Source organism: Lasiosphaeria miniovina (assembly GCF_030549165.1).
Source record: "Lasiosphaeria miniovina strain SMH2392-1A chromosome Unknown B0T26scaffold_3, whole genome shotgun sequence".
Lineage (NCBI taxonomy): Eukaryota > Fungi > Ascomycota > Sordariomycetes > Sordariales > Lasiosphaeriaceae > Lasiosphaeria > Lasiosphaeria miniovina.
In genome coordinates this window covers 602,601-623,185 of record NW_026848222.1, presented here as the reverse complement: position 1 = coordinate 623,185, position 20,585 = coordinate 602,601, and the positions used below count along the sequence as shown (strand labels likewise).

Genomic DNA, 20,585 nt, shown 5'->3' with positions numbered 1-20,585 from the left:
GCTGGTAAATGACGGGTATCATAGTGATGTCGTCATGGGTAACCCCATGCAACATCTTGAATTTGATTCATGGCACTGATTGTACGTGATACGCAAGAGGCAGCAAACAAATTTGAGAATGGGTTCATCGTCGTTGTGTCGTTGGACAATGTTAGAGCTTTGCCGACATTCCCGGTTAAGCTTCAAGTTAGTTTTATCGCCCACTTTCAACTCGACAAGATGAGGTCAGATATACTGATAATCATGAATTTTGCTTTTGAAACCTGAATAGCGTTGAAATGGCAGATAGGAACGACGGTATCGTGAACACAAAATAGGACCTTCAGACCCGTGTCTAGTACACATAAACAGCATTATTAAAGGAAGGAAAGTCCACGCACTTCCAACAAACTTTGTCGGGACAGACGATGATCTTTCTCGCCACGGTCTTGCAGTGTTGGGCCAGCACCGACACCAGTGCCAACCGGGCGACCCAGTTGCCGTGTGACTTTGTAACAACGATCCCATCTGGGCAGTCAAGTATTTGATCCCACGTCTCCAGCGCCAGAATCTGGCGGCCGGGGGGCTGGGGGGTTGAATGTGGGCACTTTTCCTCTTGTGAGCGCAGGAATTGCACGTCGGCATGCGTCAAGGCCTTCATGATGTCCACGTCTGCCACCCACTGTCCCGAGTCGCGGACCGATACCACGGCTTCCACGTGCATACATTGAGTATCGCGCTGGCCGACAGCAGTTTCCATCCACAGCGGTGATTTCCATTCCGTGAAGGAAAGGTGAAGGGTTGTTTGGTTGAAGCAATTGTCCTGGGTTCCCGTGTAGTTGTCTGCTGCCTTTCTCCATCCCATCAGATCGACTTCTCGGGCTTCTGGCGAGGCAGGACACGTGAGCACCGTCAGCCCAGGGTTTCCGATATTCCCCAAAAGCCGGCTGAAGTGGATTGTGGTGGTTTCGTGGGAGGTAGACGGATCCTCCGTCAGCTATTGAGACGGAGAGTTAGTTGGAAGCTCTACTGAAAGAAACGCTAGGTTGGTCACCTTTCCTGGGACGTAGATCGAGTCACCGATGGATAACCCCAACACCCCATCCATGCGACTTCGCACAACGTCGAACCCTGACTCAAAGTATGCAACAAGCGCCAGGTTATGATACACAGTATAAGAACTCCCGTAGGCAATCCCTAAAAATGCTAGATTTTCCGACCTTGATTCAACATATTCCGAGATGAGTTGTATGCGGAAAGGCGCGGAGAAAATTCGGGGTGAAATTGTCGCGCCTTGAGGCGAGAGGAACGAGTATAGCAAAGACGCGTATGTGAGCAAGAAAAGGGACTGGATTATCGGGCTCTTATTGTCCAAGATGTGCCGTTGTAGGCTGTCTTGAGAAAACACATCGTATTGCAGACACCATCGGACGTCATCGGTTGTGATTGTTGGCCCGGTCCGTCCAGCATAAAAAGTGGTCTCGCGGAGAACAAATACAGCCGCCGAATTGGCGTCCCCGAACAGAAAGTCAAACTCCTTTTGTTCATGGGGCATATGGAGGGAGGTAATTGAGTCACGGCTGTGACATATGAGCGGGAATGTCGCGCTCAAGTACAAGACATGCTCCGAATGGGGATTGGGAACTCGATCCCCAGCCGTTGCCATCCAGTGTGGAACCCAACGGCGGTGATGCCGTGGGCGGCTCTCGCCTTTTGTTGAATCGGACGGAAACACGGTCGCAAAACACCACACATGGTCCAAGTCGTCTACATCGGCGGCGTCGGCGTCGGCACTGTCCACTTTGTCCAGACGAAATGCAATCCAGGCCTCTGTGTCCTGCAGCCACGCAACTCTCTGAGCCAGCCTGCGGAGAAATTCGACTCGGAGTTCTGCGGACTTTATCTGCGGGAAAAGGCCAGCCATGTCAGTCAGTCCGAAAAATGGTCTCTCGGGTCCGTTGGGGGGACTGGGTATGAATCCACGCCGGCGCCTCCCAAACGAGATCGGAATGGTTCCGCTCTCCTCATCCTGGAAGTAGCTCAGAATGGGCGTTGTGATCATCTCGATCCACCTGTCTTCGAAGGACAGTTGGTCAAATGGCAATGACGAGACAATTTGCAGCAGAAGCTTGAGTGCGTCTGCCGTCTGGTCCGGAAGCACATTCCAGTGCGCGAGAATGACGCCCAGGACGGCCTGTTGGAGCTCGGCAAAGGTCATTCGAGAACCGTCGCTGTCGAGCTGGCCCAGTTTGTTGATCGCCCGGCCATAGAATTTGTGGTGTGCAAGCGACAAAGACCAGTAGACGCCCTTGGTAGCTCGATTCCCAGAGTCGGAGATTCCCAGTGAGAGGATGCCTCCCGGGTGTATGAGAGGGTCGTTCATCAGGATCTCCTTACTTCCGTCTGAGCCGCTGAATATGACCATATCGGGGTATAAATGCCAAGCTGAGAGAGCAATGAGCACAGCGCCATCTCGAACGACGTGTGGGGCGCCGGATATGAGCAGTTCCATAGTCTCCAAGGCCGACGTCCAGGCGGCCATGATGCTCTTATAAGGGTTGTTCTCGAGGTTGACCGGGATGCTGATGTTTTTGACGATAAGAAGGAGTTGCTTTTGCTGGAGATTCTTGACGGTGTCGGCGGTGCGGAGCCAAGAGCGGGCAGAGGCATCCCACTTGGACAGCTGCTCCCTGGTGATTTCGCCTTGCATCGCGGCGGTGGTTTGGGCAATGGGAACCTCGGCCCCGCTCTCAAACTTGGCGGCGACCTCCTTCCTCCTCTCGGCCACGATCTCGACCCAAATCGACGTGGCCTCGGATTCGTCCCAGATCCTGGCGAGCAAACACGCCAGGAGGTGGACAGGGAGAGCCGCTTTTCTGGACGTGGCCGCGGCCCAGATGCTCGTGGCATCGATGCCTGCGTACTCGGAGAATATCCAGTTTGAGACCTTGAGGCTCCCCCGCGCTGACACGTCGTTGAAGATGTCGGAGGCCCTTGTGCCATATGCGCTGATGAGTTTTGGGGTGGGTGGCGGGATCCCATCAAAAAGTGCACCAAGTCGCCGAGCTGTGACATGCGCTTGACCGCTCTCGGCATCCTGCCTCCGTCTCTGGGACAGACTTTGGTTCAGTGCCTGGTACTCGGGCGGGGCTTCGTATTTGACCATAGTGAAGTCGAAGTTGATTTGCGCCGCTGTTGCCGTGAACTCATTTGTTGCCGACATGAGCGCCGACTGGATCTTGCCAATAATTGAACTGTCCGCCATGATGCAAAAAAAAAAAAAAAAAGTCCAGGCTTTCGACTACGGGGCAGATCCAGCGCAGGTGGAGTGAGATGCACAAATGCCTCGTTGGATCGGAGTGAGGCGGGGTCCTGAAAAAGATTGCTGAGATGGGAAGCTGCGCCGCAGCAGTGAGTGGGCTGACTTCCCGCTTGGGTGGGCTTTACTAGCGAAGCTGGCCAACCACAGACCTCGTCACACGGCAGTGCGGTCTTTCCTGAGTGGGGCTGGGGCGATGGGCGACACGGCAAGCGTGCGGCTGCAAGCTTAACCACACCAAGCCATCTGGAACTAAAGGGAATCTCACGCCGTTTTAAGTTTCTTATTATTTGACGCTCACTTTATGAACGTGGGAGCCACGCTAGTTCGAGACACCATCACCAACGGCTTATTGCCTCGGGCACTCCCAGTGGTGCAGATCCGTAGCAGATTGGCATTTGAAGTTGCTGTATCGGCAGGGAGACGGACGGACAGGAACGGCCTCCAGAAACGAATCCAAATCCAGCTTTTCCCCCGCGCCCCGCCTCGATTCACCCATAATATCTGGCCACCACATCCACACACACTCAACATGACCTCCACGTGGTATTAAAAGTCACCCGCACCTGCTGCCCTGGGCCGTCGCCGCCGACAGACCCCTCGTGCAGAACTGCATCATCAAACTCGATCTCCTCGTGCGAGAGCGCAATCCACAAGTCAAAGTTGACAGCGGCTCTGTTATTCGAGTTGGTTGAGCAGCTGGACGCAGCCAGCGCGGTCCGTGGGCCTCCCGGCGTCATCCACACACCCAGCTTGAACGCGCCCTCGTAGCCGGTTCCCTGGCTGCCGTACGGCCTTCTGACTGTGCCAGTATCTGCCATTCCCGCTGATGAAGATTGCTGCTTCTCGTTATTACATTAGCAAACCAAGAAACAAGCGCGGTAAAAGCCGCGCGCTTACTGGATCATATTCTGCCCGCACCTGCACCTTCTCCACAAAGCTGCCCCTTTCCAAGCTGAGATATCCGGCCACTTCCACTGACGATATGGAAAACGCGTACTCGGCTGGCAAGTTTGCGAACGCTAGACGCGTCTTGCAGTCGATGAAACCAGCGGGCGAGCGGGGGATTTTCGCGCCTGGGAACTCAAGACTGGATTCTGAGACGACGAAGGCGCAGTATGGCGACGAGTTGGAAGATGAACTGAGCGAGGTGTCTAGGTAGTCAAGCAGGTTTGCTGTCGGCGGAGAACGTATTGTGATGCTGCCGGCGGGGAGAGGCGGGAGTGCGAGAGCCAGCACGCCGTTGGTGGTGGTGGCGAGGGATAGAACGATTCTCGCGAGGGAGATACTCGGAGTCATTTTGCGTGATGTGCTTTGTGAGGTTTATGTGATGTGGGAGATGTTGAAGGACTCAGGTCCGGGGCATTGTCACATGCTGGACTGACAATGGTTAAATATCCCATCGCCACCCTCGACCTCCCTCTTGTGGTGGCAATGAGGGGTCGAAACAGAACAGCCTGAAAGCAACGAAAGAGGTCCGTTTCCCTGTTTTGGGCATGGGATCCGTGGTTTGGCCAGCATCGCGACTTTATTCCGTTGCTAGAGGGATGGCGCTGCACACCATGGGGTAATGTATTTTAGATTAACTACTCTGCACACTTTGGCTCCTCGATCCATGTGGCTCGAGCTTTGTGACTGAACACAACCACACCCATTCATCGAGATCCCTCCGCGATACTACTACAAACAACAAAAGGAGATTTCTTTTCTTGCTTCTTGCTACATCATTGAGCTGTCAAAGCACTGGAGCTGCCTGCCCGGTATAGATCCTGCACGGCTTCTTCGGTCGAACTTCATGCTGCGTCCATGTCAAATTGCGACATAGGGAAGGGCTCACCAGGCGCCTACTGCATAATCAGAGCGTATGATTGGTGCCTGCATAATGGCGCAAAGAGGGCGCCGGAACTCCTTTCAGCGAGCCGCTCGGTGGCCCTGCAGTACCCTCAGAAATCTGCCCTGGGCGGTTTTCGTGGGCTGTTTGCGCGGGCGTTTTCTCCTGCATAAACCAACAATTTCGCCACGGAGCCATTGACACGTTTCTTTCTCGTGTTGCTTTCTCGTCAACTTCAATTTCATTCGACCTGAATGGCATGTATCCACACACCAGGCAGCCAAATTAGGGCCGCTTGGACAAGTCCCGGTTGTTGCCAACAGCGGATAAGCAGGGCTCGCAACGGTCCTGGAGACCCGCGACCGTCTCGTTTTGGTTGTAGACGGCCTATCGACTGCCCCGGCGATTTGAACGGCACAACAGACACGGGACTCTCTCTGGGCATCTGGCATTGGGCCGAGTGCAACCACGAGTCGTGGGTGATCCGATGGTCAAGTGTTAAGATAGCATCAAGGTCAAGACTCCCTATGTCGAATCGCGTGCAGATGCTCATGTTGGCCTCTTTCCCCATGATATTCCGCAGATAATCACAGTTGCCCAGTCTGCAAGATTTGAGGCGAGGGCGTGGGTACCGGGAAAGCGAGGAGATGGTTGGTCACAACCCCCGATACATCCACCTTGACCCGGAACATCGAGAAGAAATGCGCCTTTGTGCATAAAAAGCATGGTGTCAGGGGCCTGGCCGTCATCCGGGCCCCGCTTTTCCGTCAACCAGACCCGCCATTGTCAACCGATTACGCCCGCCCGCGCAGGGGGGTAGTGCATGCCAAGCCCCCCCGTACTAGGGCCCCTTTTGCCTAGATTACGCGTCGGATGACTGCGCTAGCCCTGATGTCAAGAGGTCTGTTTTGGCCCGCACGCGCCGAATGTGCCCTCTTCCTACAACCACAACGCGCATACAACCAACACCGCTCTCAACAACGCCACTACGCCCTAAGCCGTAGCCCCCTTATGGCTTCCCAGCTTGCCAACGCCTTCCTGCAGGCCGCGCAGGGCTTCCTCGCGGCGCCTGCCCCGGCCCTGGCCTCGCCTACTGTTCCCGAGACGGGTGCCCTGAGCCAGGAGCTCCAGAGGCGCATCGAGGCCGCGCGCGATGAGACCCTCGAATACCACCGCACACATCGGCCGCCCAACACGGTACGGAACTATGGCCCGAAGCAAAAGGAGTGGAAGGCCTGGTGTGTTACACAGGGCTTTCCCCCTGGGGGCCAGTACCTTCCTGGCGACTGGGTCGATGAAGGTAAACTCTTGCTCTTCATCAAGGAGGAGGTGGTATCGCGCCCCCCGCGTAAAGGCATGAGGCTCGCCGAAGAGAAGAAGCGTAAGGCTGCAAGCCAGGCCCAGGGCCAGCCGCCCTCTAAGAAAGGCCCTGGCTCTGGCCCTCGCTCCTCTAATCACCTAGTTATTGAGGGCGAGGACGACGAAGAGCAGTCGGACCTTGTACTCATGTATAACACTGTTCGGGGCTACGTTTCTGCGGTCAAGGAGCTTTGGTCTCTACAAACCTCGCAAGGACTTCACAATGCACCGCAGCCGAGCCGCGTTGCTTTGAAGGCTTTGGAGATGTCGATCATTCGAGGCGAGCATACTCGCCGGAGGGAGGAATTCACAGACCGGGGGATCTCCACGTTCCGTGATGGCTATGTTGCCTCGCAGATTCCCGACCTCCACCACCAAGTCTGGAGCGAAGGCTTAGGCCGGGGCACAGTTGAACAGGCGTTACGGACCCAGGTCGACTTTTTACTGGGGAATTCGATGCTTTTACGCTTGAGTAACCGTTTGCCGCTCGAGCTTGCAGACCTTTTCTTCATGCCATTACCTAAAGAGGGCACTAATGGCGATGGCTGGTGCTTAGTAGTAGTTATGGACCAAGGCAAAACAAACTAGCACGGGCGGCTTGAGTACGGCGCTGTTCTCCGCCACCGGAACTACCAATCGTGCCTTATAGGCGCTCTTGCGGCATACTTCTTCTGGCGTTGGCACATGTCAGGCGAGTCTTTTCCCTGCTTTCACAAAAGCCAAGACTGGTATAATATCAAGCTCCTCAAGCGTGACAACGCCAACCTCGATAAGAAGCTCTCGGACTCAACGGCGAATTCGTGGACAAGGAGGCTATATACTCTCAGCGGTATCCAGGGCTCTAAAGTCTCGCATATGCCACGGTCGTCAGGGGCACGGATTGCTGAGGCGAATAACGTACCTGAGGCGCAGATTCGCCGTCGAGGACGTTGGAATAGCGATCAGATGACTGGCTGTTACCTGACCGAGTTGCCGCGCCAGTTTATGCGAGGTGTAGCGGACTTTGAGCCAGATTACGCCTCCAGCTACTTTGTTCCACGCGAAACGATCAAGCCGCCGCCTTCTCTACGCCGGCAGGTCTGGCCACAGCTCGACCGCTGGCGCCAAGCACATCTTGACCTCCCTGGTGCTAGCGAAGTGGTTGAGCCAAACCTAGCCGCAGGCGGATTCCTTGAGCTTCTTGATAGGCTCCGCGATATTTTCCTCCAAGATTCGGTATTTATCCGGCAAAGCCATCCAAGCCATCCCATCTTTCGTGATAGCCTCTTTGCCACGGCCGAATATGCCACCTTCGCCACCGCAGTTATAGCAGCAACCGATACGCTCTATCACGAAGATCCACACCTAGTTGCTATCCAAAAAGCAATCCCTTCGGTTAACGAGCGTTTACGGGTAATATCGAGCATTATCCAGACCGGGCAGGCCGCCCAAGCAACCTCCTTGGCTCAAGTAACGAGCTCGCTTGACCAGCTTGCCGCCAAACTCGACGACTTTCTTACAGGGTCCTTTAGTCTTCACTTTACACCGGGGAGGAGCCGGATGTTACCCCAAGGCCACGATCCTACAAGCCAATACCGCCATCAACATACACCACCGTCTCCGCTCAACCTAGATATAAGCCAGCCGCAAGCTACCACCCTCGGTAACCTGATAGAACAAGCACCAATGCCAATACCGTCATATAAACTCTCACGCGAAATAGCCACAGTCCCTGATCTGTGGAGGGAGTGGACAGTAGGGCTGGCGGGCCTTCCAGCAGTTGCAGCGCTGGATGCAGCACACGGGAGCCGTTGGCGGTCTCCATCAGAGCGGCAGTACTACTCGATGCGTAAGGTCATCATTGACGAGATCATAGCCATGGCAGGGAGCCCAAATAATACAGATGGAATAGCGGTTGCAATAGAGACCCTAGAGCGGCGGCGAGCCCAGGGCAAGGCATCGTTGGATAAGCTCATCAAGCAAATAAAAGGGGGCCGGAAAGGCCAGAGTAAATAGATTGAGGGTTAGGGTTTTGAGGGTTTTGAGGGTTAGGGTTTTTAGTTAGTTCATGGCAAAATGACTGCATTCGCTCAATTATGGCCCGTTTGACCTCAAAAAAATCGGCATCTAGTACTCTTATAACTAATTCTTCATATGCCCCGATTTTAAAGCCATCACAGGCTCTATTGCGTACGTAGTCGCTGTGTAAAGTCGGCGAAGGCCAGTTTTGGTGATGTCAGTGGTTGGAACAAGCGAGACATGTCTGTTTCGAGGGGGAATTCGCACTGTACGCCATGCAGCCGAGGCTGTTGTCACCAACTGGTTCAGACAGTGGTCTGAAAGGATCTGAGGTCGACGGGTGAAAAATAAGGTTCTTTCGAGGTAGCAAATAGCAGGGGGAAGGAGGGTTAGCGGCGAAAATAAATGGTAGTGTTAAGTCAGGTGGGGGACTTTTGGAACACCCCTGCCTATGGAACAGCCCCTGAATCGGACCCCGCACAACACCACAAACTTCAATTGCCAACAACTTTGTCAATTAATTAGCTACAATGATGAAGTCTTCAGTATCGGATTCTCCTGATTCTTCTCTTTCAGAATAACCAAGGTCCTCTCTGCCAGCCTCTCTCTGTGAGGCACGAACCTCCTCAATTCCAGCGAACTGCGTATTAGGGTCGACTTGGACCTTCCTTCTCTTTCGGCCTCTTGTGCGTTCTAGGCTTTTTTCTGCAGCCTCCAATTGATGCGCCGTATTGGCTAGTTGGAAAACTACGTAATCGAAGGCTTTTGCGGCCTTGCGTATGAACAGTCGGTCGTTGGCAGTCCGTTTCTAGCCGGCTAGAAAAACCTGCCCCTGAATACGGAAATCCTTCGGCTTTTTAGGGGTAAACCATATAGGCCGGCCCTCCGAATTCTTATTTAGAATGGGGTTATGGACCTCTTGAAGGTCTATAGAAACCGTAGAGGTCAGTTGACCAACGTCGCCGTTAGAATTCTTAATAACAAGGCCGTTGCTTAGGGGCTTCCTGAGGCTGACCGGCCAGAGGCCTGTAGCTTTCCAGCCGGCTTTGATATTAGATTCAGTCATTCCATAGACCCTGGCTTGCCGGTAGCATTTTAGGAAGGCCCTCTTTTCAGCAACAGTGCCTTCGTCGAAGCCGGAAACAACCTCGTTATGCTTGGCTCTGTACCGGGCTTTTAGAGGGCCGAAAACCGATAAATCCAGGGGCTGGAGAACGTGGGAGGTGTGGGCTGGTAGAAATAACAATTGTACGTTATTAGAAAAGGCTAGCCACATGAATTCTTCGGTGGTATGACTACCGTGGCCATCTAAAATAAGGAGGCGCTTCTCCGAGGGGGTAGCTGGCCGAGTCTCTGGAAGAAAGATATTGCGGAGCTATGCGACGGCAGTATCATCGTCAGACCAGCCGTTTTCAGTGGGTTTCCACTTCCAGCCCTTAAATGGCTGTAAATCGCGTGGATACCATTGTTGTTGAAGGCTTCCACCTTTGAAAATGACGACTGGGTTCAAATACCGGCCGTCAGCGGAAATACATTCGATAATCGAGGTCCAAATTCGGTCTCCTTTCTTCTTTTTCTGGAATTTCTTTCTTTCCTTAGATCCAACAACCAGGCCGTTATCTCCAATGCCAGAAGCAATGCCAGTTTCATCCATATTATACCTATGCTTGGCTGGAATAGCCTCCACGCCTGGAGGCTTCAAATAGTCAAACCAAGGCCGGATAACGGCCTCACAGGCTCGATCAGCACGGTTTGCATGGCTTCTCCGAGGCCTAATTGTAGAAATAGATGGATTTCTAGCCAAAAACCGGCTAGTCCAGCGTTTTCCGAGGGTCTCGTTATCTTCGAGCATTCTTCTAGCTAGTTTCCGAATTTGGGCGTGGGTTGGAGGGTGACCGAGCGACCCTTGGAATAGAATCCATTCGGTTAAGCGTTCTTCCATAGCCGGAGAAAGCTTTTGATTAAGAATTTGGGCCTTGGAGGCTGGCTCGGAACCACGAACCCGATTAAAGAGAGTAGTAGGGGGGATGCCGTGATTTTCAGCAGAGCTACGGAGTAAGCCGGTTTCTGCATACTCTGCCAGCGCATTCTGCAAATCCAACTGAGTATATCGCTTCATCTTTCATTTCTCAATTGAATGGAGAAAAGAAGATAAGTATTGAAGCAGAATTGGTCGAGTTGCAAGCGATTGAAATAGGTGAGTTGGGTGGCGAGCGGCAAGTCCTTGATGACAAACCTTGTTCCAAATCCAGGGGTGTTCCATAAGCAGACCACCTGACTTATTAGCGGTAAAGAGTCCGGCGACCCGAAAGAGCATACGCCGGGCCTGTTCTACCTCATCGAGAAGCGAGGTCCCGAGCAAATTGCTACTAGCAGAGGTGCCGAGCTGCTCTTCCTATCCCTTATCCGCCTCGTAAGTTCTATCAAGCCTTCTTGCATAGACGCCGCAATACTATTGACAAGACCTCTTATAAAACCCCAATAGCAAATTGTAAGAGAAGGTAGGTACGCCTGATCAAGGTGGTCACAATGCAGGCAAGAAGGTAGGGGAGCAATGACTTGTATTGGTGTAAGACTTCAACCTGGCCCTCGCAAAGGAAGATGGGCGAGGGCCATTGTTTATATACCTGCTCAGGGGTTCGGCCCGGGCATCAGTCTGCGGTCGTGGCGCCACGGCGTAGCGTATGCCAGCTGGCAGTGTTCTAGCCAGTTGGTGACAAGTGGTGGGCGCGCACCCTGTGCGCGCAGTTGGTGTTTGGGGTGTCCTTTTCCTTACACAAATCCACTCCTTCCTACACGAGACAGATACGTATGTCAATCCCAACTCTATCGCCACGGCTTGGGGCATGTTCGACCCCCTCCTACGTGCCATGTCCATTGTCACGGCCGGCTTGGAATGAGGGCGGAACTCCTCTATTGGGCGCTATAGACGAAGATTCTAAACTAAAGGGAAAAGGGAAAAGAAGCTCAAAAGCCTCCCCTCGCGAGATTCTTCCAGGACGTCTCAAGGTGGGGCTCTGGCTGGTCGGGTGGATCCACCCAACTGGCGTCTGATTAGTCAGAGCGTCTGGGAGGCCTGGAGGACCAGGCCCTCACATCCATGATGTCTCGTACGCTGCCGCTCTACTATAAGCTGCTCTTGTATTCTACAGCGCTCGAGTTACGGTCACCAATACTTGTCGGCAGCCATCAGAGTAATGGTGGATTTCTCGGTGCCGCCAGCCATACCCTCAAGTCTACTGTGTGGTCTCAGGATGCCTCGCCCTTGGCTGTATCTCGCCATCGTACGAAACGTTGGGAGAGGAGTATGTGTGCACAAGTCACGTGGGGCTTCTGGATGAGCCCCTAGGCGGACCTGTGGGAGAGGCGGTTTCCCGCTATGGGAGGTACAGTTCTTATGCGAATCATTAGCCGTGGCAATGTAAACGACAGAAACGAAGGTCAAAAGCAGCCCTATGGATAGTCATCAATTACAAGACTAGTTCCTTTCGATGTCTCCAACTCGGTGTGGGGAGACTCTAGCAGGGCCGAAAACGGGCCTAGGCCGTCGCATAGAGAGAAACGACCGCTCAGAATACCCTGCGAATGAACAACTTTGCCCGAGCAGTTTGAGCCCTCAAAGTAGGCCACGGTCGGGTACGCGCCCTCGGTTTTCTCGCGCCACAGATAACCGCTCAGAAGGATCTTGTCCGAGGTGTAGCAGCCACCGAGCCAAAGTTGACGGCCGACACATCGGGCGCGATCGTTGGGGCAGTTGGAGCTATCAAAGCCCACCCAGCGGTTCTCTCCGCCTCGGGCCTCGAGCTTGGGCACGCTGATAAAGTCGGTCTCGCCAAAGGTGCAGTGCTTGATCTTGGCCATGGGTGCCCAGCCGGTGGTGTTGCTGAGTGTCATAAACTCTGCGTATTCCTCGGGCGTCCACGGGCGGCCTTCAGTGCAGGTCATGGCGGCCGCAAGGGAGCCGAAGCCGAGGGCGAGGATAACGCTGCTATGCATTTAGATTGGGCTGCTTTGCAAAATATTTGATATGGGAATGTATCAATGAGTGGATAAATCAAAAGCGATGCTGGACAAAGTCTTGGTTGTGATGAATGCGGAAGTTACCTACGGTATTTATCTTCTGTATTATCAGCAAAGTGTTCAAAGTACGATTTGGACAAAAATAGTTTACATCAACTACAGCCGAGGGTCATCTGGGCACGCCGGGTATTGTAGGGTGGATGCCTAGTTACGAGCTTATGCCTACCGAGAAGGTTAGGTGGGTAGTATTATGGTCATCAGTAAATGGCAAGACGCATGGTAAGCACAAAGGAGCCCTTGGCACGATATTCCCTAACTGGACGGCGAGAATTGCTGTGGCGGCGTCATTTAATACTCAAGGACTGGAAACTCCAAGGCACAGGCAGCAACAATGACCACCGAGCCTCCAAAAGAGAGAACTAAGTTTTTTTTTCAATCGGTCATAGTTACATCAAGGGATGAAGCGTATACTTGGATAAGTGCTTACGACCACTCTCATTAGGTCCACAATATGATCCTGGATCTTACGTGACCCAGTGTAAAATATACACTTGGCCAGCTGAAGTTCAGGAGTGCGGCATCTTGAGCCTCGGCATCTTAGTCTTATCAACTCGCACGACAACACTTCCTTCCTCTATTAGAACATCGTAAGCCCCGCCGCCCCCGAGAGGCGGAATCTAAGTTGAAGGTGCATCCAGAGTCCCAGACAAGGGGTTACATTAGGCAACTTTGACGCAAGGTATTTTGAGAGAAATACTTGCCCATTACTTCGGAAACCGTGATACGGTACTGCTTCTCATGCTCGCCAATGAGCGGCAGAGTACCCCTTCAATCACTTCGACCCAAGCACGTATTCCACAACCTACACACCGCCACAATGCAGCTCCAACTCACCCTCGCTCTTGCCTTTCTCGCGGCCGGCGCCCTCGCCTGGAAATGCACCGAAGGCACTCCCTGGACCCCCGAGGAGCTCCACGAATACCTGACGCTCAATGATACCACTAACTGGGCGCCCATGGCCAAGATGCCGCAGTGCACGCCCGAGGCGTCGGAACTTCTCGCCGCCAACGAAACCAGCACACTCGAAGCCCGCCGAGGCGGCAACAAGTTCATTGCCTATGGCGTCTACCACTGCGGCAGCAACGTGCTCTTCTCGGCGGACAACTTTTGCTGCGGCGGCTGCTACTCGGTGAGCCGCGGCATCTACAGTGGGCTACCTCTGGCGCGAGAAGATTAGCGGGAAATACCCCACAGTTGGCTACCACAACGATCCCGGCAATATCGATCCAAGGGTATATCGAACCGCCCAATTTGCAATAGGACTTCATGACATCATGATAACAACCTGGAACCCAAACCCCAAACACCAACAACATGATGCACTCCTATATGCCCAGCCCTAACCCACCACAATAACCTTGACCTCGATACTCGCTCTCCTCACCTTTGTCTGCCTCGCCTCCGGATTCACAAACGCCGAATGCGGACACACTTCGCTATCATCAGCACTCCTCTCGCCAAACCTCACCGTACGAGTAAACTCACCCGTCGCCTCTCCCTTCAAGCTATCAAAAAGCTTAAACACCACGACATCATCCTGTTCCATTCCCTTCTTGTAGAACCACCGGTGCGCCGGGTTGTACTGCACTTCATATGCCTCGTCCACAAAGTGGGGATACACAATGTCCATGGGCACCAGGTCAGCGTGGTCGACGGTGCGGAAGTCGCAGAGCGCCAGGGGGCAGTCTTCGACGGGGGCGGGGGAGATGGGGCGCCAGATGCTGGCTTGTGTTAGTTTGTTGTTTACCTAGTCACTTCTTAACCCAGGGTGAAGGCAAGGGGAGGCGTACTTGAGAAACCGGACGCGGGATTGCAGGATGGTGGTGTAGGAGCCGGGAAAGTAGAGTCGCAGGCGTTCGAGACAGGTTGCTTCCGATGCGTCTGGTTGGGTTGTGTGAGTGGATTGTGACAGTGGTGGTTGGGAATGTGGGCAGCTTACCACAGTGGACGCGAAAGAACGGCGGCTTGACATCGTACGCCAACCCCTTTCCCACGGCTTGGAGGTGGTCGGTTCCGTGCCGGCGAAACTGAGTAGTGCCACATCATCATGGCGGTTTTAGTTTTCGTCTCAGCTAACAACCGTGTCTCCAAGATATTAAAGACGGGGAGAAGAACCATGTCGTTGTTGCTCCCCCCCCCCCTCCCTGCATGGTACAAAAAGGTACGCACATTGTAGGCGTAGCAAAAGACGTCGCGACACCCCAGCCGCGTCTTCAGCCACTGCGCCAGGTCGGGCAAATACCCGTTGACCACGCTGTCGTCGGACCACTGCGAGTCAACCCCCACGCCGCTGGCGAGGGAGCATCGGGCAAACTCGAAGCCCGACTGGTCCAGCGTGAATAAGCCCTCGTGTCCGGCCACGTTGGAGATGACGGTGGGGTAGTTTTGCGATACCAGGTTGTTCATCCGGGCGTCCTTGCCGAAACAGGGCCCCGGCAGCTGGCATTTGTACGGCTTTTCCCGTTGGTACAGGGACAGCGGGGCGAGGTAGTTGAAAGAGTCGGGCTGGACGGTGGGGAGGTTGAGGGCGTGGATTTGGGAGTCCAGCAGGGTTCGTGCAGCCTGGTGGTCTCGTCGTTTCTCTATTGGGTCTAGAGTACACAGTGTAAGTCATGCACCCCATGGGTTCAACTTATGTTGGGAACGCACCCGGAGTTCTACTTCCGCACGGAGTGCTCGCACTTGAGCTTGGCGTCGACGCAACACGCTCTTCGTGGGATCGGTCTGTCCATTGTCTCCAGGGCCGGTCGAATGGTCGGGTGATGTCAAACTGCCATGATAGGACCTCGGGGTGTTGAGTCAACAACCTGGCATGCGCATTGCTTCCGGGCGCAGGAGGCCAGAATTGTCTCCACGGTTGGACTCGACCGAGCGTTGTGAGTGGCCGGTTTCCACCGGGATCCAAGCCAGGGGTCTGTATCGCCATGGTTGTTGTCCAATGGGCATCGAAACAATACGATTTGGCAAATTGTCTTGTTTACGAGGCCGAATGAGAATGGAAATGTTGATCTATCACAATCTGGGGGCTCTAAATGGTACGCGAGGGATCCATGCCTTTCCCTCTCTCCTCTGGCATGCGGCTCTGCGAACCCAGATTGCACCCCGCGGTGCTCATGTGGATGAATGCAATGGCGGCGGCCATGGAGGGGTGCTGCCACACACACACGCACATGCCGGTGGCCGACTCTTCCAATCATGTTGAGCGAGAATTATCATGACATGCCGCGCGCCAACCATGAGCACAAGGCTCTCGCGGCAGCCAAAATCTAGGAAAGATGATAGTCTGCCGGGAATGAAGCCATCGTCATGTCTCTGACAGTGCAGCGAGGGTAAAAGCATGTTGTTTGTGCAAGCGCAAGGCAACAATAACAGATACGCGAGTAGCGTCAGGCCCCAAGGCGGAAAATCGCCGGGGAACAAACCAAATAGCCAAGCAGGAGTGCTCCCGGGCGAGGAATTGAGCCAGGAAAATACAGGTAGCGGTACCACTTGCATCGATGATTTCAGCGGGGTGGCTCGGTATTTAGTACCGCATAGAATAGGAAAGACGGCGACTAGACCGGCCCGTCTTAGCACACCTGCATTTCTGAGTTTCCCCATTGGGAACCGGTCTGGAAGCGGTGCGGGGGTGGCGTGGAGGAGGGGTGGTGCGGCACACCCGAGAGCCTTGCGATCCCAGTTGAGCCGCCCGGTCGACGCCCAACCAGCAAGGAATCTCCCATGTGCAACACATCATGCCGGCCGCATTTCCCAATTTTCACGCTTGATACCACATCGTCACAGGCCGTGGCTAAAGAGGGATATATTGGCACCGCCGCGCCGGCTGTGATTTGTTTGTCTCGTGCGCCGTCGCACTTCCTGAACACTGCTTGCGCGACGCTGATGTGATTGTCTCACCATGGTAGGTTGCACATGTCGTGTCCTCTGCCCTGTCGCGTCTCGGACCCCCTATACCCGACTCGGTGTTCCCCTGGTACATAACCTTCGTTGCCTCTAACTCTAGCCCCATTTCGAGTCCTGCTGCATTGTTGCCGCATGGTTGACTTCCTTGCGCAGAACCGAGCAGCAAAACGACCGTATCCTTTTGCGGATGAGCATAGCAGCATGGGACGATCCAAGATGCCCAGGGTTCCGAACCCATCCCAGGACTTGTCCGAGGAGGCGCGGAGAGTCCTAGAACACGCCGCCTCCATCTTGAACCTCCCTGTGGCCAACCTCCTGTCGGCATCTTCTCGGTCTGCCAATGATGGGCCACAGCACCTGCAGCAGCAGCCTGTCCTCCGGGCTGAACCGGAGCATGGTAGGCAGCCTTCCGATGCTGGGTATCTACGGGATCGACATGGTCTGACAGTTTGTTGGTTTAGATGCATGCAATCAGGACCCACCATCTCCACCAGAAGATATTGGCAAGGCGGACTTGGACGATACTGTGGAGTGGCACTCATCCGCTGCCGAGTTTGACGGCATCGACCCCAATCTTGCTGGGGTTTATTTTGACTTGGATTGCTGGGTTGATGGGCACTCTCATGTGGGTGCAGCTCCTACGGCGACGGCCGAAAGTGCCAACGGCTCTAGGGATCAACGGCAAGTGCCATCGGGACCTTGGCAACCGGCCCAGCAAAGACCGATGCCCCCCCAGCCCCCGAGTTTATCGTGGGAGCTTGTCGAGACCGCGGTAGATCCGACTGCCCTCCAGACAGCCCGTAACCCCTCCGAGTGGACAATGATACAAGCTCGGCCTAGCCACCCGCAGCTGCCAAAATCGGCCGACACTCCGGCCGTGGAAGAGCTTCAGATTATCTCAGTCAACCCAAACCAGTCTCAGCCTCGACCGCAACGACGGAAGGCATTTGGAGACCGTGAACGCCAGGAGGAAACAGGTCAAACACGGGGACTCAAGGCCTGTGTTCGGTGCCGAATGCAAAAGATTCGGGTATGAACACACGTCTCTAGTATCAACTTCAAACGTCAAAAAGTCTAACAACTGTCATAGTGTGCCATTGACAAGGAGAACCCCAACGGCATCTGCGGCACCTGCCAGGCCCTGTCGGCAGACAACATGAAGGTGCATAATCTGCCCTGTCTCCGCCACCGACTGACCGAATGCACGCTCTACCGAACCGGCAAGGCCCCTGGACTGGAATTCACCTTTCGTTGGCCCGTCATGAAGCTCAAGGACACTGACAACTGGGCGGCCCCCGAGGTCCGAACCATTCTTGTGCAGTCCGACGTGTGTCCGGTTCCCCTCCAGCTTGCCGTCCGCAAGTTTGTCCCCATCCCAGGCAAGGACTCGCTCACGCGGGCGTGGATGGACCACAAGAAACAAACCAAGAAGTACCTCGAGACGACGCCGTACGCCATCTATGACATGCAAAAGGCCGTGCAGGACATGCGGGATTATGTCACCACCAATGTGTTTCCCTGCATGGATTATTTCCTCAAGGGAAGTGATAGGTGGGTCAAGGAGACGTATGAGTTTGCGAGGAAGCACATGCAGCGGACCGATGTCAGTCTTGCTTGATACACAACCCGGTGCACATCTGACACGTATCTAGTCGGACGAAGAGCGAAAGCTGCTCGGCAACTTCTTCCGCCTGTGGTTTGCCGTCCGCCGCACCGCCACCATGGAGCATATTGTGGGCGACGACACGCTTGACATGACGCCGGAAGTGGAAGACCAGTCCTGCCCCTTGTTCAAGAAGGTCCCGCTCCCGCCTGTCATGATCCAGCAGCTCGACATGATCTTGACGCTGGGCATCCTCCAGCCGCTCCAGAAGCAGGTGCTGGAGGACTACCAGAAGCTGGTTCTGGCTAACAACCCCAAGAACTGGATGACGGTGTATCTAGTTGCGTTCATGTCGCTGCACAGCTGCGCCAAGATCTCGGAGGAGAATTACAACAATGCGAGGAAGCACGGGCTGTTGCGGCGATACGCAATCCCCAACTTCATCCAGGAGCGCCACCACAGCGCCAACGTGTTCCTCTCGCACTACCACTACCGCACCGAATCGGCCAACCCGTTCATCCAGGACTGGAAGCGGCGGCACGCGACGCCCTTTTCGCACACGTCGGTAGACGAAATCCACTTTCTAGAGCAGACCAAGGCGATGGTGAGAGATAGAGGTGAGGCCATACCCAATCCCAATTCCGTGCGAGAAATGAGAAATTCCTAACCTTGTTTTACGAACACAGAAGCGGTAATCAAAATCAACAGGCAGACGGACCTGTACGAGCACGAGCTGTACTTTATTGCCCAAATGTTTGAGGAGAACTGGCAGCCGCGGGATACCATTATCGACCGGACAGAGGGCACGGTCAACAATGTTGGGCTCAAGAGGTATGCGGGGAAATGAGATACTTTTCTTGTGTAGAATGAGGTAGGTTTCTCGATTGTCAAGATAGGGATGGAATCTTCCTCTCGGTTACTGTCGACGGAGGTCATCTTGCTACCCAATTCAAAAGTTATGTTGAAATCCCAGTCTACGACATGAGTCACTAAATCATGGCGTCGAGAAACACCACATTTGTGTGTGAAGACTTCCTCCGGATTTTTGGATCCTTCGGGGTGGCCCTGAACTCCAGGGGACAGACATTATCAACTTGGTAAAATTTCCACCGAGGGTAAAGCCGCGTGGCGGCTGTGAGGAAAGTGGTCACACTCTCTCTCGTCACATCACACACGAAAATGATGAAACCCCCTTCTCTCGCAATCCGAAAAACTCCCAACGGCCTCCGTCAGGCACGAAAAGTGAACATTCAGCATACGACCGGTCTGTATGCAGCCCGCAACCAATGCCGCCAATCAGCAACGGCGCTGACGTCGCCCTGCGTACCCCCTTTTGGCCAGCCCGGTCGACCAAGCCGGCCTGGCGGACCTGCATATTGCGGCGGATATGTGGGACCGGTCTGGGCCGTATTTCAGCTGAACATGCACGATCCGTGTTAGAAACACACCCGGGTGAGGGACGCCCCTGAAGCATTGAGAGCTGAGGGCATCGACGTGCTTTACTTTGCAGTAGACATTAAACAAGAAAATTAGAGCAAAATGCAAAAGAAATATGCTAGTTTATTGAAACCAAACTGGCACTTTTCTCCGCTTCAATTTCGCTCAGAGTATGGGGCACCGACATGTTGAACCCAGCATTTCGCTACCCTCTTGCTAACGACACCACCACCACCCCCACAGCCCAGAACTAGGCAACCCATCAACCAACATGCCGCCATGCCTGCTCCATCCACATGCAGCTCCCAACTTGTCAGGTACGCGATGCCGGTCTGGAGGCATGCTGGTGACCAGCGACATCGGCTGCTTCGATATATCGTCTCACCAGCACCAGCCCAACGCACCAAATATCAGAGCCACTGACCTCCACTCTTCCCTACTCACGACAGACACCCACTGCACCCTATCTTCCGCTGTCGGCCACGGCGACAGCTCAGGCCGGTGTTCCTCTCCCGGTCAACCACGTGGGTTAGCTTGGTGGGTCCGTTTTCGCGGTGATGACAGTAGTTAGACCGGTCCACGCGCCTACGTAGGTGCGGTCCAGCCTACCTTGCGGTCTCCCATCATCATCCGGCAGCCCGCGTTGGTCGTGGGTTGGGCAGCAGCCGATCGTCCCCGTCAAGACTACCGTTCGCAACGGATGTGATGAACAGATGTGATGAACCAGAATGAAAAGTGCACAATGCCTGGGCAGGACATATATACCTGCCCGCCTAACCTCCTTTACCTACCTAAGGTATCTTCAAGATCCGAGACAAGCGGTGTGCCCAATCTTACTTCGTCACACAAACAAACATCTTTGCCTCCTTCTGCTCCCTCCACTCCTTCCCGCCGCAGCCGCTGCCGTCCACCCCGCCTCCTGCATGCAGATGACCGCACCTGTCCCACACCGCTTCTTCAACACCGTCTCCAACGATCCGCCATCATGGGTTCGTCCTGTGCCACCACCACCACCACCACCACCACCACCACCGGCGTGGTCTCACCGACGCGTGAAACCACGATCCTGTTCTCCG

At 54.4% G+C, this 20,585-nt stretch overlaps 7 protein-coding genes across 7 annotated transcripts; 3 read left to right on the top strand and 4 right to left on the bottom strand.

The window, feature by feature from the left end:
- Positions 1-12: 12 nt before the first annotated feature.
- B0T26DRAFT_700239 (uncharacterized protein) lies at positions 13-3,265 on the bottom strand. Its single transcript, XM_060441527.1, has 2 exons — positions 1,034-3,265; positions 13-976 (listed from the first exon to the last, which is right to left on the bottom strand). The coding sequence occupies exons 1-2, from the start codon at positions 3,242-3,244 to the stop codon at positions 335-337; spliced, it is 2,853 nt and encodes a 950-aa protein (XP_060297686.1). The 5' UTR covers positions 3,245-3,265; the 3' UTR covers positions 13-334.
- Positions 3,266-3,533: 268 nt separating this feature from the next.
- B0T26DRAFT_192480 (uncharacterized protein) lies at positions 3,534-4,903 on the bottom strand. Its single transcript, XM_060433689.1, has 2 exons — positions 4,199-4,903; positions 3,534-4,143 (listed from the first exon to the last, which is right to left on the bottom strand). The coding sequence occupies exons 1-2, from the start codon at positions 4,595-4,597 to the stop codon at positions 3,826-3,828; spliced, it is 717 nt and encodes a 238-aa protein (XP_060297685.1). The 5' UTR covers positions 4,598-4,903; the 3' UTR covers positions 3,534-3,825.
- Positions 4,904-11,040: 6,137 nt separating this feature from the next.
- Positions 11,041-11,263, top strand: B0T26DRAFT_700221 (uncharacterized protein; the record flags this gene model as incomplete). Its single annotated transcript, XM_060441526.1, has 1 exon — positions 11,041-11,263. A coding segment is annotated over one exon (223 nt), but the record flags the coding sequence as incomplete, so codon positions are not given.
- Positions 11,264-11,939: 676 nt separating this feature from the next.
- Positions 11,940-12,482, bottom strand: B0T26DRAFT_673548 (uncharacterized protein; the record flags this gene model as incomplete). Its single annotated transcript, XM_060439613.1, has 1 exon — positions 11,940-12,482. The coding sequence occupies one exon, from the start codon at positions 12,480-12,482 to the stop codon at positions 11,940-11,942; it is 543 nt and encodes a 180-aa protein (XP_060297683.1).
- A 901-nt stretch (positions 12,483-13,383) lies between these two features.
- On the top strand, positions 13,384-13,743 carry B0T26DRAFT_749244 (uncharacterized protein; the record flags this gene model as incomplete). Its single annotated transcript, XM_060445072.1, has 1 exon — positions 13,384-13,743. One exon carries the CDS (start codon positions 13,384-13,386, stop codon positions 13,741-13,743), a length of 360 nt encoding a protein of 119 aa, XP_060297682.1.
- A 162-nt stretch (positions 13,744-13,905) lies between these two features.
- On the bottom strand, positions 13,906-15,708 carry B0T26DRAFT_749243 (uncharacterized protein; the record flags this gene model as incomplete). Its single annotated transcript, XM_060445071.1, has 6 exons — positions 13,906-13,997; positions 14,052-14,287; positions 14,357-14,447; positions 14,506-14,593; positions 14,736-15,157; positions 15,606-15,708. 6 exons carry the CDS (start codon positions 15,706-15,708, stop codon positions 13,906-13,908), a joined length of 1,032 nt encoding a protein of 343 aa, XP_060297681.1.
- A 522-nt stretch (positions 15,709-16,230) lies between these two features.
- Positions 16,231-19,058, top strand: B0T26DRAFT_700214 (uncharacterized protein). The gene is made up of 6 exons (XM_060441525.1): positions 16,231-16,467; positions 16,623-16,866; positions 16,931-17,499; positions 17,560-18,072; positions 18,122-18,689; positions 18,759-19,058. Exons 1-6 carry the CDS (start codon positions 16,465-16,467, stop codon positions 18,917-18,919), a joined length of 2,058 nt encoding a protein of 685 aa, XP_060297680.1. The 5' UTR covers positions 16,231-16,464; the 3' UTR covers positions 18,920-19,058.
- Positions 19,059-20,585: the final 1,527 nt, after the last annotated feature.

Excerpts from the sequence above, each read along its gene's own strand:
- B0T26DRAFT_700239 (XM_060441527.1), bottom strand. The coding sequence starts at position 3,244 with ATGGCGGACAGTTCAATTATTGGCAAGATCCAGTCGGCGCTCATGTCG. Across the intron at positions 977-1,033 it reads CGATCTACGTCCCAGGAAAG|CTGACGGAGGATCCGTCTAC; the intron begins GTGACCAACCTA and ends CCGTCTCAATAG.
- B0T26DRAFT_192480 (XM_060433689.1), bottom strand. The coding sequence starts at position 4,597 with ATGACTCCGAGTATCTCCCTCGCGAGAATCGTTCTATCCCTCGCCACC. Across the intron at positions 4,144-4,198 it reads TGCGGGCAGAATATGATCCA|AAGCAGCAATCTTCATCAGC; the intron begins GTAAGCGCGCGG and ends TGTAATAACGAG.
- B0T26DRAFT_700214 (XM_060441525.1), top strand. Across the intron at positions 16,867-16,930 it reads CCGGGCTGAACCGGAGCATG|ATGCATGCAATCAGGACCCA; the intron begins GTAGGCAGCCTT and ends TTGTTGGTTTAG. Across the intron at positions 18,690-18,758 it reads GGCGATGGTGAGAGATAGAG|AAGCGGTAATCAAAATCAAC; the intron begins GTGAGGCCATAC and ends TTACGAACACAG.